At 35.0% G+C, this 16,734-nt stretch overlaps 2 protein-coding genes across 5 annotated transcripts in view; one reads left to right on the top strand and one right to left on the bottom strand.

Moving 5' to 3' along the window:
• si:ch211-51h4.2 overlaps nt 1-16,734 on the top strand; it is a 113,126-nt gene that overhangs the window by 83,612 nt on the left and 12,780 nt on the right. The window contains exons 14-18 of the mRNA XM_042734425.1: nt 3,175-3,289; nt 6,677-6,779; nt 6,976-7,045; nt 8,011-8,114; nt 8,185-8,364. Of these exons, the coding sequence (XP_042590359.1) occupies nt 3,175-3,289; nt 6,677-6,779; nt 6,976-7,045; nt 8,011-8,114; nt 8,185-8,347 (555 nt within the window). The 3' untranslated portion in view covers nt 8,348-8,364. The remainder of the gene's footprint in view (nt 1-3,174; nt 3,290-6,676; nt 6,780-6,975; nt 7,046-8,010; nt 8,115-8,184; nt 8,365-16,734) is intronic.
• Nucleotides 9,775-16,734, bottom strand: part of LOC109110205 (F-box-like/WD repeat-containing protein TBL1XR1) — a 60,531-nt gene continuing 53,571 nt past the window's right edge. For all 4 annotated transcript variants that reach the window (XM_042734426.1, XM_042734428.1, XM_042734427.1 and 1 more), the window contains 7 exons: nt 15,646-15,706; nt 15,412-15,533; nt 15,252-15,326; nt 14,966-15,093; nt 11,891-12,056; nt 11,702-11,803; nt 9,775-11,618 (listed from right to left, as the gene is read on the bottom strand). In XM_042734426.1, the coding sequence (XP_042590360.1) occupies nt 11,592-11,618; nt 11,702-11,803; nt 11,891-12,056; nt 14,966-15,093; nt 15,252-15,326; nt 15,412-15,533; nt 15,646-15,706 (681 nt within the window). In that variant the 3' untranslated portion in view covers nt 9,775-11,591. The remainder of the gene's footprint in view (nt 11,619-11,701; nt 11,804-11,890; nt 12,057-14,965; nt 15,094-15,251; nt 15,327-15,411; nt 15,534-15,645; nt 15,707-16,734) is intronic.

Genomic DNA, 16,734 nt, shown 5'->3' with positions numbered 1-16,734 from the left:
CGTGCAAATCACCTTCAGCTCAATGCTTTTTTGATGTACATCATGTTTTATTTATCCACCGTTGGTTCTGTATTCAAGTGCTTGTCTTAATCAAAAAAACTGATAACAGCAGCCACTTTTTTGGCTTTATTGAATAGTTGGTCAAATAATTGCAATTTGTCGGCAGCCAACATATTAGAGTGTTGTGTTGCAGGTGTACCGAGTTCGAATCCCGGCTTGAGGACCTTTCCCGATCCTGTCCCCCCTCTCTATCCCACTTCGCTTCCTGTCTACTCTGCACTATCCTATCTTAATAAAGGCAAAATGGCAACAATACACCTTAAAAATAAATAAAAATGACAATTCAGAAATCTACTCACCCTTAGCAATGCAACAGGTTGAGGTTGATAAAATGTTTAAAATGGTTTCTCATGCTCAAAAATACAGTAAAAACAATAATATTATTACAATTTAAAAAGAAGTATTTTAACATGTGTATTTAATGTTTTAAATGTAATGTATTCCTGTGATATTAAAGCTGAATATTCAGTAGTCTTTACTCTAGTCTTCAGAGTCACATGATCCTTCAGAAATCATTATAATATGCTGATTTGATACGAAACATTTCTTATTATCATCAGTGTTGAAAACATTTGTGCTTAATATTGTTTTTTGTGGAAACCGTAAGACTTTTTTTTTTTTTTTAGAAGTTTTTATAATTGATGGAGGCTAATTGAAATGGAAATCTTTTGTAACATAAATGTTTTTACTCTCACTTTTAATCAATTTAGTACATTCTTGTTGTATAGAAGTGTTAATTCCTTCTTTAAAAAAAAAAAATCTTTGATCTGTGTATTTAGCAGAACGCCCAACCAGGGGCGTAGCAAGCTTTTCAAAAGTGTGGGGGATGGATGTGATTTGTTTATCAACAATAAAAACGATGAATACAGTGACAGAGGGGTACAAAATGTATAACATACAAGATATAAAAAGCTTCCCATTTAAATGAGTAATTCTAGATAAGTATAAAAACACACTCGGAACACACGGAAAACAGTTCAAAACTCTGTTGTGCAAATACACAACAGTAGACTTGCTAAAGAATCAGAATCAGAAATACTTAAATAATCCCAGGGGGAAATTATTTTTTTTACAAACTCCAAATACAAACAACATATATATATATGCAACCAACAACAACAACCAACTGACCAATGACCATATGACCAACTACCTCTCATTTAAAAGAACCAAAAAAATCAATTTCACTGGCAATAAACCCATAAATACTGACCAATAAATTGGCAGAACAGCCAATCATCAGCCGGTCACACTCAAAGCCGGTGTCATGTTTGAGAGGGAGGGGGAGAGGAGGCAGCCGCAGCGAGCGCAGACACAGAGCGGCCAGAGAAACAGAGGAGCGACTGTAGTAAGGCGTTTGTGCAAAACTGCGGAAAAAGTGCGGGTGTTGAACCCTCTCACCGGGAAAAGTGTGGGTGTTAAAACACCCACATCCCCCATGGGTGCGACGCCCTTGCGCCCAACCAGCAACAGCAGAGAGTTACCAAAAAAGCATCATTAAAGCAGTCCATACTAATATTTTGTTATTTGCATATTCAAACCGGCTACTAAATATCTCCTTTTGTGTTCCACTAAAGAAACAAAGCCATGCAGGTTGGAAACAACATGAGGGTGCATAAATTATTATGGCTGTAATGTCACTCTATGTCTGCTGTTGTAATTCTTACCTTCAGATTTGATTAGCGTATGGCCCTTAAATTCTGCAGTGAATGTGCTGTAATTCCTGTGTGTGTGAGTACTTGGTGGCAGCAGAACAGAGGCAAAGTATTAAACAATAATGTGCAGACTTTTGCCTGAGGGGCCAATGGTGAGACTGTGCCATGAGCGAGAATTTGTGATCTAATTTAGGGGCAGTGAGGCGTTGAGTCTCCTCTCTGCGGACTTTTGGCTCCCTATACCACTCCATTTGCTCTTTTTTCTTTTCTTTTTTTTTTCTTTTTTATAAAACTGACCAGCCCCTCAAAACTTTTCCAAAATCGGTCTGTCTGTCTCTGTCGATCAATCTGGTTATTTGTTAAACAATACATATACTGAATAAAAGGCTTAATCAACCAAAATATATATATATATATATATATATATATATATATATATATATATATATGTTTCATTGCTCAGCCCTACTGCTGAAAAATCTGTGTGGCTGTTTCATTATTATCAAAATCATATGAGTCCGAAGAGCCAGATTTGGCATATCAGAGCAAAAATAACAAAACATTTCTCAGCATGCAGAGGCAATAGAGAAAAGTGCATGAAAAGAGCCCAGGGATGGTGTGCAGGGCTGAGATTCCAGAGACAGGGCTGAAAGATTGAAATGCCAGATATGAGTCAGAACCGCCAACCACAAAGAGATCATGGCACTCGCACACGAATGAGAACAGAAGATAGAAAGACTATATTTGGAAAGACCCAAATTTCCTAGCCCACACACAGCATGTTATGAGTTAAATCCTGTTTTATTGATGGAGGAAAAAGGTCTTTTCATATCAAAATGTTTTCCACAAGTTGCATTTTTCAATGTGCAGAGCCTTTGCCCGGAGCTCAAAGCCCTTTTGAGCTCAAAGTTCATATTTTTTTCGGGATAAAAACAGTTTTGTGTGTGTGTGTTCTGTTAGCCCAAAAATATGGCATAATGATCTGTTTAAGGCAGTGCTGGCCTTTAAAACTTCACCTCTACAGTAAGTGTGACCTCCAGCACACGAGCAGCTCCTCTGAACTGATTCTTCTGGAAAGGTGAGAAGAAGACAGGGGTTTTTAAATGTCAATAGGTTTGTTCTCTTGATCAGATATGTCTCACAATTGGTTGTTTCTAGTGGGATTGCAGACCAAATTTTTTTAATATCTGAGGGGTTTTTTTTTTCTTTTAATTTTGTTATATTGTATGTATGTAGTTTTTGTTTTAATCTATATTTTATTTTAGTCAAACATACAAACTTCATGGTGCAGATGAGCTGTAAGAGTCTCAATGCAGTCGTGCTCAGAAAGACAAATGGTGTCATCTAGTGGTGACCTGGTGCTATAACAGCTGCAACATACACATTCTTCACTGCGTGCATTATTTCAAATCTGAAATCTGCTGGCTGGTAATCTGCAAGGCTGTGTGCTGTTCCACAGATCATAACACAGAAGTACAGCCGGTTCTCATGGGTGGCAGAGCTGATCCAGATCTTCACCACCATCAGTATAACCGTGAGCTTCCTCGTGATGGGCACAGCCATGAAGCACACCAGTGAGGTTTTGTTGTTGTTTATGCTTTAAGTGCTTTATCATGCATGCATTAGGAAAAAAAAAAAAAATCCCAACATCCCAGCATCACTCTTTTGGTCATGTGATGCCTATGTAAAACAAATAAACTTTAATATATTTTAGCTTATAGCTTATATATCTTATATACAGCTTTATGTATATATATATATATATATATATATATATATATATATATATATATATATATATATATATATAAATTCATTTCCCTGTTATACTTAATATTTCCCCATTTAATTAGTTAAACATAACATAAAAAGAACAAAAATAATTCTATTTGGTATTTTATTAACATTATTTTTATTTTATTTAATATTTTAAATAATACTTATACATTTCATAGTGTTTTTATGCATTTTTACATTTATTCCAAAATAATAACAAAAGGCAGTAACAATTTGAACAATATTTTGGATGGACATCATTAGTTAAGCTAACATTAGTACTAAGAATGAACAACAGTTCTACAGCATTTATTAATCTTAGTTAGATGCTATTTACATTAAGTGAAAATAGCAGTATTTTCTTAGCAATATGCTATTTACACTAAGTGCAAATAACTATAGATTTTATTTACACTATGTTAAAATAGGATTTTCTGCTGTTTATACAACTTATTTCAAATAGTGGCAATTATCTGCACCTTATATGGCAGAACAATATAAAACATAAAAACAGTATCCAATTATAACATACTGAGTATTTTCATTCAGATTATTAAATGGATGCCACCATATAGGGACAATATAAGCCCTTCCAACACCTACCCGATGTGATATGAGATTTGAAAATGGAGAAAAAAAAAGTTTGGTAAAGGGTGGACTCGAACCGTACATGCTTTTCTGTCTACGCCACTGGACTTGTTAATTACCAGTCGTCTTTTGCAGTAACCTTACACTGATGAGCGGAGTTAGTGTAAATCAGGGGTCTCCAACCCTGCTCCTGGAGAGCCACTGTCTTGCAGATTTCAGCTCCAACCCAAATCAAACACACCTGAACCAGCTAATCAAGTTGTTCAGGGCTACTTGATAATTACAGACAGATGGATTGGAGCGGGGTTGGAACTGAAGTCTGCAGGATGGTAGCTCTCCAGGAGCAGGGTTGGAGTAAATAGTTTCTGCCAACAAGGCGGACTATAGACACTCCATTTTTTAATAGTGAACTAATGTTCAGCTGTTCTTTTAATAGTCAACTTATTTTCGAGTCATTGTCATAAAAGCTCTGTAAACACTGTCACAGACACAAAGATTTATCTTTGGCCATTTCAAGTTTTATTAAGACGTGACACATAGCAGTGATATCTAAGCGGGTCAATAACGCCATCATTTTCTTCATTCAGGCCGAGAGCTCGCACGAAAACAAGAGGCGGGATTTATCACATGAACCAATCACATCCAGTCATAAGCGATAATATCCAATTATATTGCGATGGAGGCATTGCCTCCTCTCACGTGACTTTCCCCCATTCATTCTCAATTACCCCCCACTAAACCCAGGGCACGCTAAGTGGTCTCTGTTGTAAGTCAATGGGCCGAAGGGAGGCAAGCCTCTGCAAGTATTCTACCTGCGGGTGTCGCTGTTGGACAGTGTTACTTTATAAAAACGAGTGAATTTTAAACATTTAATGTCATATTTATTAGTAATATGTGTGTTGTTTCATTTTTGTAATATCTAATTTTTCTCATCCATTTTTTTGAGGAGACACTGCCTCCCTTGCCTCCTCAAACACCCCTGATATATATATTATATACAGTATGTGTGTGTGTATACATACATATACATTCAGTCCTATATATAGTCTTCATTTTTTATTATTAATTCATGACTTATGTTTTTTATATATATATATATATATATATATATATATATATATATATATATATATATATATATATGCAACAATTATATTGAAATATCTCCTCCTAATATATAAAAAATTTAAATAAATAAAGATTAAAAAAAAAAAAAACTGTAATAGAGTTGATCAGTCGCCATGCAGTAGCAAACTTTAGAAGATTTAGAAGAGTATTCCCGCTGGTCTGCTTATTGTATGCCAGTCATCAGTGTGTCCCACACATGATCAAGGCCTCCGCTGGAGGTTGTGTGTCCAGGCCTGACTCTGACTGCTCTTGGCTCTGTTACACTGCCTGCTGCATCTATCAGAGAGGCTGAAGCCTGTTTCTGGGCCCAGTCCAGCAAAGCTCTCAGCAGAGGGTGTCAGTGTGAATTATGTCCAACCCATGGCTCACCACGGTATGAATTCAAATAGCCTCTGTAACACATTACAGTGAGTTGCATGTGACACATTCCATCTGTTAATGTTGAGTGAGTGTGATCTCGCATCTGGCTATTAGTTGCTAGTGTGAAACAGTATTGTATAGGAAGAGATTGTATGAAGTAACTATGATGCTGCAGAGCAGGTTATTTGAAAAGACTAATTATTCTTTACTTGAATAAGAAGATTAATGTCAGAGAGAGAGGGAGAGAGACATACTGTAGCCATGGACTAATTATTACCTGGAATATTGTTTTCAGATACAAAACATCTCACAGTCAGAACTCATATAAGAACAAATATTCATAACAAACTGTTCTTTCAAAGGTGAACTGAGTATGTACATTTATATATAATGCAAATGTAATATGTAAACATTTTAAAATGTAATTTATTCCTGTAACGATGAAGCAGAAACTAAAGCTTGTGCTGCTTAATATGTGACCCTGGACCACAAAAGCAGTCATAAGTAGCACGGGTATATTTGTAGCAATAGGCAAAAATACATTGTATGGTTCAAAATGATCAAAAATCATATCCTAAATTTCCTACCGTAAATATATAAAAAATCTCATGTTCCATATTTTGTAAATTTACTACCATAAATATATCAAAACTTAATTTTTGATTAGTGATATGCATTGCTAAGGACTTCATTTGGCGATTTTTTTGCACATTTAGATTCTAGATTTTATCTTGAATAGTTGTATCTTGGTCAATTCTTGTCCTATCATAAACCATTTATCAATTGAAAGCTTATTTATTCAGCTTTCAGATCTCAAATCTCAAAAATTTACCCTTATGACTGGTTTTATGGTCCAGGGTACCATATTTTTGTGGAAATGGTGATACATTTTTTTTCAGGATTCTTAGAAAAAAATTCTGTCAGTTTTGAACAGTGCATGTGTAGTACTTGAGGTACTAAAATAACTAAAACTATTTGTTTTGATAAAATGAATAAATGAAAAACTAAAATTAATGTTAAAAAATTATATAAAATATATATATAAAATATTAAAAAAAAAAAAAAAAAACTATATAAAATGTGTACACTGATTTTCAATGCAATTACAGTCGATGGCCTCGTCGCCTCACACTGGACAGAGAACGCTGAATGGATGACGAGAATCAGCTCACAGTGGAGGACATCAGGCCAGAGCTTACAGCACTGCAGACGGTAAACTCTGGATTCAGCCCTGACAGATCATTTCACACACCATTTCTTACAGCTTTACAGCCCGTCACCGCACACACAGCCAGCAAATTCCTTTACTCTGCTAATAAAAAAGGCTTTTGCTGAATTAAAAACACTGGCTTTGATAAATCGCAATAACTCCCAGACTCAACAACCTCTCCATTTTCCCTTCTTCCAGGTTCTTCAGCACTTTCGTGTCCTTTTTGGCTTTCGGCCTCATTTTTGTCATTTCAGCTTGTGATCCGAAGGTCAGTACTCATTTGAAGCTGATGTTTGGAGTTTATGCTAATAATGTGATGATTCATGTGGGTTAGGTTCACATATTTCTTCTTTTATACAGCTGCAGTACATCTCATTAGAGGAAGGATGTGCACAGAATAAATATAAAAAAGATTTATTAAGCAGCCACTAGTGATTACAGAGGAAGTAGAATGCATCGATTCCCCAGGTTCAGCCACTGCTGGAAGGTTTTGCATTGAGAAAAATCAGTGAGCTTCAACGGGTGGACTGCCAGTTATTATTATGTGAAAAGTGAAAATATGCATTTAACAAAAAATACAGTATTAAAATAAATTATAGATTAGGCTTAAAATGCAACACACAACACTTCAATTATCAGTGTTATTTAAGTATTATTACTTGTATATATTTTATGTTTCACTTTAGCATACACCTATTTTAGTCAATGTTTAAAATTTTTCATTATTTACATTTTTTTTTAATTTTCTATCTGATTTTTATATTTTATTTCCACATTATTTTCATTAATGTTATTATTGTTAACTAAAACAAAATAATAATAATAATTGAAACTAAATAAATATTAACTGAATTAAAATACTTTTTGTACTTCAGCTAGATGCTGACAACATTTGTCATTTTCAAGTATTAAAATAACTAAAGCTGAATAAACGAAAATTCATTTTAAAATAATAATACTAATAATAATATTACACATTAAACAAATTATAAATTAGAATTAAAACAATTAAAATAAAAATAACACAAAATTAACAAAACTCTACAATATAGTTAAAAAAATATTTTAAAAAACCTAATTCAAAATATTAACACAAACTGTATCGATGATACTAAAATAACACTGATTTCAATTACAATACCAAATACAATTTTTAATAATTTAGTCTTCAGTTTTAGTTAACAAAAACAACACCGATAAATAACGTTTTCCATCCTATTATCTGTTGCGTAGGGATTTGTTGTGATGCTTGACAAAGTGGTCTCCTTCTCCTTGAACACGGAGGTGGGCTTGTTCATCTTCCTCATGCTGAGAGCCTCCAGATCCGAGCGTTTCAAGTGAGTGAAAGCATTTGTTCATCTATATCCCCATCCGTCCTCCTATTTCATCGCTTCTTTCTGTTTCCAGGCATCTGACGGTGCCTCTGCCAGCGAGCGAGAGACTCTTCAGGCTCAACTGGCTGCTGCCCATCTACTTCCTGTTCGCTGTAGCTTACGACATCTTCCAGAGCATCCTAGAGATCACTGAGAACGTGGCTCTCATCCTCCACACCAATTCTTCTCTTGGATGAGAACGACTGGATATCAGGTGGGACAACATATGCTGCTGAGGTCTCTCAGGAACGGACAGTATTTCCTCACACAACACACATAACTCCAGAGGATACACACACTGATCACAGAACCAGCCCAAGCGTCATTCACAGAACTGCACCAGTACACAGTAGATCATAAATGTTCTTTGGGTAAAAAGGCCCCTAGTTCTCGCAAGCTAAGACTATTTTTATATTCTCTCACTTCAATTTAATCCAGCAAATTGCATGAGTTAGAAAACATATTTTGATTTCCTCAACAATACTCGGTGATTAAATCTGCGGTCATGCCATCAAACCATAGCAACGTTCCAAGAAGAGCTGCTACAAAAAGAACTTTAAGGAAATCACGGGCTGTTATTGTATCCAGTATATAATTTGTGATTTAACGAGCAGGCTGGAGTGCTTTGACAAGGAAGAAACCACAAGACAACAGAATGAAATATAGTGATTTGATTCAAGAGGTGCAAGTTGTTTGTGTAAATCACATCATTCGGGTTTCTGTTCTGTTTTAAAGCTACACTGATTGATATTATGTAATAAAAGAATTAAATACTTTTTTTGGGAAGATTACATTTAATATGACTGCTATTAAATTATGGAAATAGTTCAACCAAAACATGGGAATTCTGTTGACAGGTGCATACATAAAATAATTTGTGTATTTAAGTAAAACGTAAATAATATTTAGCTAAGTTAATATCATAGACTGTATAAGGTTAATATGATAGGATGTGGTTCAAAAGCTTGACGTCAGTTTTTTTTTTTTTTTTTTTTTTTAAAGAAATGATACTTCTATTCAACACAGATGCATTAAATTGATCAAAAGTGACAGTAAAGACGTTACATTTTTTTTTATTTCAGATAAATGCTGTTCTTTTGAACTTTCTATTCATTAACTAATCCTGAAAAAATAAATAAAGTATAACACTTTCCACAAAAAAAAGACCATTGTTAAAAATACAAATATATTTCTTGAATTTTAAAATATATTAAAATAGAAACCAGCCATTTTAAATTGTAATATTTCACTATATTACATTTTTATTGTATTTCTGATGCAGGTTTGATGAGCACGAGATTTCTTTCAAAAAATAAAAAATAACACAATAATTACCAACCCCAAAGTTGTGTATAAGAAAAGACTTTAAACTTACAGTGGAAAAGCAATAGCAATGTCTTTTCTGCCTAATTAAATAGACTTTTAAATTACAAAGCAAAGCAAAATCAAGCAATATTAACCAATGACATTACTTTTTGGAATAATGACAAAAACATAAGTGACATTAGTTGTCATAAATAATAGATTATAGGTAGTCTGGTTCAGTTTTAAGTAACTATAGCCATTTAATTAGCACCATCACTTAATATTAAATAGTCAAATCAGGAGAATAAAAACACAGCCATAATATCAAAATATACTTTATTTTGGACTCCAGATCTGATTCAAATGACAACAGATCAATGCAATGCAGGGGGAATTTTTGCAACCAAAAACATTTGACTGGGGAAACAAAGATCAGGTGTGGGGACGTCTGAGAACTCGCAGGACTCAGAGTGAGCAAAACTGAGGTCTAAGCTGTACACCCTCAAACCGACCTCCAATAGTTTGTTGGGGTTTTCTTTTCTCTCTCTCCCCCCTTTTTTTTGTTTTTTTGCTTATTTACTCTTTTTTTTTTTCTTTTTTTTATAGCTACAAAGAAATATGCATTACAAAAGTTTTAAAAGAGTACAAAAAGTCCAGGAGACACAGATGCAGTAAGAATAATGATTAGAAATGACAGAGGAACTGAAGGTTGTTGTGGGCAGGCAGACGCTGGGGCAAAGGGACGACTCAAACACCCTTCTGTTGTCATAGGCTGTAATAAATAGTTTTTCGCTTTTTTATCCATTTCAAATCTCAAAATATGACACCCTTGTTTAAATGCAAGGTTATAGCCTAAAAATATTTCTGTGAGGGGACAAAAACAGATACAGAGACAGTCTTTCGCATTCTTTGGGTCTGTGACTTTTTTTCCCCCTTGATGGTCGAGGCATTGAAAAGCTTCACCGTCTAAACACGGAGAAAAACCAAAGCACATTAGTACAGACTGTCCTCATGCAGGTGATTACTGTAAATGAACATCAGCATCCCATTACATGGTAGTGCAGAGAACCCCAAAAGCATTAAAATAATGTCTTTCCGATGTTTGTTCAATGTTCTGTCAACAGACTTGCTTTAGGGTTTGGGTTCTCCAACAAAAACGTGCTTAAATTTTATGTTTAGCATATTAGAGAGCTAAAAAAAAGTTGCTGGAACTGAAAGACAAAATGAATTGAGTAAATAATCCAATTATTAAAACAAAGTACAAAAGTATTAAATTACGCTGATGGGTTTAATTCAGAATATTGTAAACCTTAAGCAGGTTTTTCTGTTTTCAGTCCACATGTATGTCAAACCTCCGTAGCTTAAACGCCACGTCTAGATTTGAGGAAAGTAATTGTTGGTGTTCTTTTTAAGGGGAACATCTACCATCTAAATACAGTAGTATGAGCGAACGGATGCATTTCCTGTAGATGTGCGTGCCTGTTTTTGTTGTTGTGGTGGTGGTGTATCTCTCATTTGGGGGGAAAACAGGGTTCGAGGGGAAGAGAAGATTACAGTTACACCATAGCATAAAAAGGAAAACCAAAGAAGAAGAAAAAGATAGTTTTTTTTTTTTTCTCATGTCCCCACACTGTTGAAATCACAAAACATCCAGTACCAAAAAGACTAAATATCTGTACTTGTGTCAAACGGAGGAAAACGTGAGTCCTGGAATCATGCAGCTATGACGTCAAATCAAATGTGCGAAAGAAAGAGAGGGGGGAGGAAAAGAAAACGATATGTCTGCACACTGAAACGGAAACTACCAACAAAGATTAAAATCCTTTCGTTCGTTTATTTCGATGAGATTGGTTTCGAAGAACAAATAGTAAAATATCTTCCAAATTTGGTACATATACAGTCTTCTTGTCTTTCTTTTTTCCTCTGTTATATTTTTTTTTTCTTTTTTTTCACCTTACAAAAGTCATTTGAATGTCTCGGGTTGGAATCACATCCTCTCCGCTCGGCGTGCTTGTGTTTGTTTGTCTGTAGTGGCTGGCCATGGTTCACTAGGGACTGTAGCAGTTTGAGGGTCAGGGACAGTCATTTTGGCTATGTACACATTCATAGTCGGTCCATGGCTTCCAGCAAGCAGCGCTATTTCCGCAGATCTAATACACAAACCTACAATGAAAGCAGGAAAATATTTAATATAGCCATTATCCGTTACCTTTATTTGAGCTGTAGAGCACTAAACTTGTACTCACAGAGCCGTCCGACGCACTTGCTCCTACTTTGTCTCCTGCTGCATTCCAGCAAACTTCAAAAATGCCCCCTGTCCCCCTGTAGCTATGAACTAAAGCACCAGTCTGTGGAAATGAGAGCAATAAGAGTTCAGATCCAGCTGCATTTGGACATTCTCTGGATCGGATGGATCAGAGCACCTCTGATCTTACCTGTGTGTTCCAGATGTGGACACATTTGTCAAAAGAGCCGCTGGCTAGATGGCGTCCATCAGGGCTGAAGGCCACGCTGTACACGGGCTCCTGGTGTTTGGTTAGTGTGTGGATGCAGATGCCTCGATCTACATCCCAAAGCCGAACAGTGGAGTCAAAGGAAGCACTAGAGGTGTCAGAGAGAGAGATAGAGAGAGAGAGAAAGAGAGAGAGAAAGAGAGAGAGAGAGAGAAAGAGAGAGAGAGAGAGAGAGAGAGAGAGAGAGAGAGAAAGTAGTTTTATTAAACACCACACATTTTATTAGGGCTGTAACACCAAGAAAAAAAAAAAGAAAGAAAAAATCTATAAATATGTAAACTATTATTTGAATCATTTTATGACTGATAACCACAGTAGCTTGTTACCGCCATGTAATAAAATTTCTGAGAAAAAAAAAATTCTCACAAAAATGTAAACTCACATTTACTTACAAATGTAAGATGTAAACTCACAATTCTGAGGAGAAAAAAGTCAAAAATTGTGACAAACAATTGTGAAAAAAAAAGTTGCAAAAAAAAAAAAAAAGTAAACAATTGTGAGAGAAGCAACAATTCTTTTATGTATTTTTTTAATGGCAGAAAAAAGCTTTTAAAGATGTCGATCAATGGTAATTACAAAAATTCTACATTATAGACCTTTTTCTGAGTAAAGGATGAGCGCTGCCATTATGAATTCTAACTTCCGATTGGATGCTCTTCTTTTCTGGTCTCCATAGGAACCCATTCAAATAGTGCCCATCTGTTTTTAATGTAGCTAATGTCGGCAGGATTGTGTCATCTACACACTCATTAAACTTTGAGGAGTGAGGCACTGACAAATGACGGTCATTTCGACACTGTAAAGTGATGGTGCTATGGAGCTATGTGCTTTTTTAAAAACATTTTAATAGGTTTAACATTAGATTAACAGCTTGGAATATACGCAAATTTGACTAGAAACACTGGACACCACAAATGTAAAGCATCATTCTGGCTAAGAGTTATGACTTCCACGTTCAGGAAAATGTCTATACCACGTATATAAAAAAAAAAAAAAAAACTAAAGACAAAAACAAAAAAAAAAAAAAATGCAACAAGTGAATTTAGCAATCACATTGTAACTTATTTTTTTAGCCTAAGAAATATATATTCATGTTGGGATTTGCTAAAAATACTATTTAATAGTGTTACATTACATTTTTGTTTTCCTTTGTTGTCATCTAAAGTTGAAGAAACAAAAAAACACACACACACACACACACACATATATATATTTATATATTTATATATATTACAGAAAAAAAAACACCTTGATATGGCACTTAAAAAAAATTATAGTATAGTGTAGAATATACTGGAAGCAAAGTAGGAGCGAGAGAGGGGGCTGGGATCGGAAAAGGTCCTCAAGCCGGGATTCGAACTCAGGATGCCCGTAGTGCAATGTCGCTGTATGTATACGACACCGACGCACTTCTTTAAATTTAAGAATATAGTTGGAACATTATGTTCATTGACAGGTGTGTGTGGTAAATAATAAACAAAAATATTGTCTGATATAGGGATGCAGCGAATTTTCAGCAACCAAAATTATTTGGCCAAAAATAGCAACAAAATATCTTTCGGTGTTATGCCGAATAAGGGAAAAGACAGATTAAACTGTACTGAACAATGACGTGACACTATCAAATTGCAACCAGCATAGGCTGACACCATGTCTACACCGGACGCTTTCTCTCATGAAGCCAATACGGAAGTGACTTAAACTGTAATTCGTCAACTGGCCGCTAGAGGCTGGCTGCAAAAGGGAGTCAATCCCATAGACTCCCCAAGTTAAAATGGCCAACTTTACAGCAGAAAAAAAACTCGTTAACAGCCTGGTTCAAAAAATTGTTTTGGTGTTTTGGTCTATTTCTTTCTACACTGGACGCGACAAAGTGACCGTTGAAAATCATTTGAAATTTGTGTCAATACGTCATAAATAGAACGCAGCAGCAGTTTACTGTCAGGGATTTTTCGTTTCGCGCCTCGCCGCATCCAGTGTAGACAGCATCACTGATTATAATGATTTCTATAGTATTTTGTCACACTGCTCACGTCCGGTGTAGACATGGCATGAGAGGTGCACACTCTTTATGCACACGTCAGCAGTGTGGAAGCACTGGTCTGAGAAAACCGCAAAAATCATTACAAGCACCGACAGCGAGAGACTTCGATGTCTTCGATGAGAAGAGGAATGGGTGATTGTTGCTGGTTACAGTATGATGATTGAAATCGTGAAATGTCAGTATTGTAATTTTACTGTTGTTCTGAAAAAAATAAAAAGACAATAATAATGATAATAATAATTACAACAGCTCTGTTAATACATTTATTATAACATCCACACATAGTATTCAAATTGGGATCTTTAATATTTTCTAATGTTTTAAAAGAAGTCTTTATCCAGCAAGACTGCTTTTATTTGTACAGTAAAAAAAAACATGCAAGCCAACAAAATATTATTTTACTAACTTACTAATTTTAAGTTAAATTGTGCTTTGTTGGTATAATCTCTGCTAGAATGTTAAAAAAAAATGTTCAGTGTTAAATATTTTTAAATTGTTGTTTTGTAATTGATTTTTTTTTTCTATGAAAAGCAAGCCAAACCAGTAAAAAGCAATTTTTGGTTATTTAATTTATTCAATGGTGAAAAAAACTTGCAAAATACATGATGGAAAACACTTGAAAAACCGTGTTTGGTATTTGGTATTCGGCCTTCAGCCCTTGGCCCAGTGTTTCATTTTGTTCTGTTTCAGCTTTGGCCAAGAATTTTCATTTTGGTGCATCCCTAGTCTGATGTACAGTATACCAGTCTATAACTACTCACAGTAGCAAATGTGCATTAATAGCATTCCCACAAATTTCATGAATGTGTAAATCTCCAAAGCAAATCTTTCAAAAAGTCTTTCACTTGCTGCTTGTTTCCTTTAACTGAACTGGATCTGGTTTCATTTTGTTTCATGTACTGTAAGTGTACAATATGTGAAAAGTATCAGCAGGTGAGTGTGTATTACTCTACCTGGCCAGCATTAGATTGGCATTAGGGTTGTTGGTTCCTGGACCTGTGGGGCTCCATTTGATAGTGTAGATTTCTTTGCTGTGAGCTTGCAAATCATGAACACAAGTGTCCTGTTTCATACTCCAGATCTAGGACATTGGAAGAAGCAATTATTTAGACCACCAGGACAGCACTTGCATTATCAAAACACCTGCTGAAATGTGTACCACAGACTTGAACTCGGCTTAGTAGCATAGTACGAAAAAAATTACTTTGAAATGATAAATAGCATTGGAAGGGGTCTTACCTTAAGAGTCATATCATCAGAACATGACGCTAGCAGGTTACCAGTCGGATCCCATTTGATTGCATTAACTTCATTCTGGAGACAGAGAGAAAGAGTTTGATATTGATCCTTTTGGCAGACTGGACATGTAGGAAAGGCGGGACAAGCAGACAGGTCTTACTGTGTGTCCTTGGAATGTCTTAATGGGTCGGTCCTGGCCCAGTTTGCACACATGGATGCACATGTCTGTGCTACAGGAGGCAAACGTGTTGTTACTCTGCCAGTCCACGTCCAGAGCGGGTGCTGAGGTGAGAGGGAGGAAAGGCTACAGCATAAGTGCTTTTCCCCCCAAAATAGTCAATAATATTATTCTGATATGGTGAACAATTAAATACAAAATGGAATCTGTGTGAACCTGAATGAAACGGGAACTGCTGTTTGGCTTCCCCTGTGTGAGCATCCCAAATGATTGTTGTCTGAAGAAAAGGAGGATATATTAAATCATCTGTGACAGGGTGAAATATAATGGATATTTAAAGGTGACGTGGGTAAATTTATGTGCCACTCACAACATGTATTAACTAAAAATATATTTATTTTTCATGAAAAAAAAGAGTGGTGGATCCCTCTGCAATGCTAATGTTCTACTTCAGGAATTTTCCAAACTTTTTTTTTCGTCCATAAGTATATACAGTAAATACCCAGAGATTTCATAATTTAAAGTTAATATTTAAATAATATAACAAAAATTTAGTTCTCTGATGTTGGTTATCTGACACTTGACATGCAGGTAAGCAAATAAAATATATATATATATATATATATATATATATATATATATATATATAAAATCAAATATTTTAGTAAGCATTTTATTTTGATTTTTAATTTTAAAATAATATTTTACATTTTTGTTTTAATTAAAAATTTATTATTTTTCCTTCTGAATTTCTGTGATTTACCCATTAGCTTTTCATCAACTCCCTGGAGTCTCATCTAGTTCTCATTTTCATTCAGTGTAAAGTAGTACTAAAACTATAATAGATAAAAATAAATTCTATATAGATATTAGGGTTGTCAATCGATTAAAATATTTATTTGCGATCAATCACATGATTGTCATGAGTTAACTCGTGATTAACTTAATCGCACATTTTTATCTGTTCTAAATGTACCTTAAATTAATACTTTTCAAGTTTTTAATACTCCAATGAACGTGGGCATGGACAAATATGGATGCTTTATGCAAATGTATGTTTATTATTAGTGAAACCATAGTCATCATGGAGCATGAAAACTAGACATGTTTCAGTCTTTCAAATAACTTGTTCATGTCAAAAAAAAAAAAAAAAGAAAGAAATACCAGGTTCCCATTACTTCTCTTTATTTGCACTGAGCAATTTACTTATACAAGCCTCAACACTTCTGAACATGCTGTACATTTATTATTTATTATTACATTTGTTTGCCTCTCTGTGCATACATACTGTAATTTGATGCAGCT

Source organism: Cyprinus carpio, chromosome B11 (assembly GCF_018340385.1).
Source record: "Cyprinus carpio isolate SPL01 chromosome B11, ASM1834038v1, whole genome shotgun sequence".
Classification (NCBI taxonomy): Eukaryota; Metazoa; Chordata; class Actinopteri; order Cypriniformes; family Cyprinidae; genus Cyprinus; species Cyprinus carpio.
This window is presented reverse-complemented; position numbering and strand designations above follow the sequence as displayed.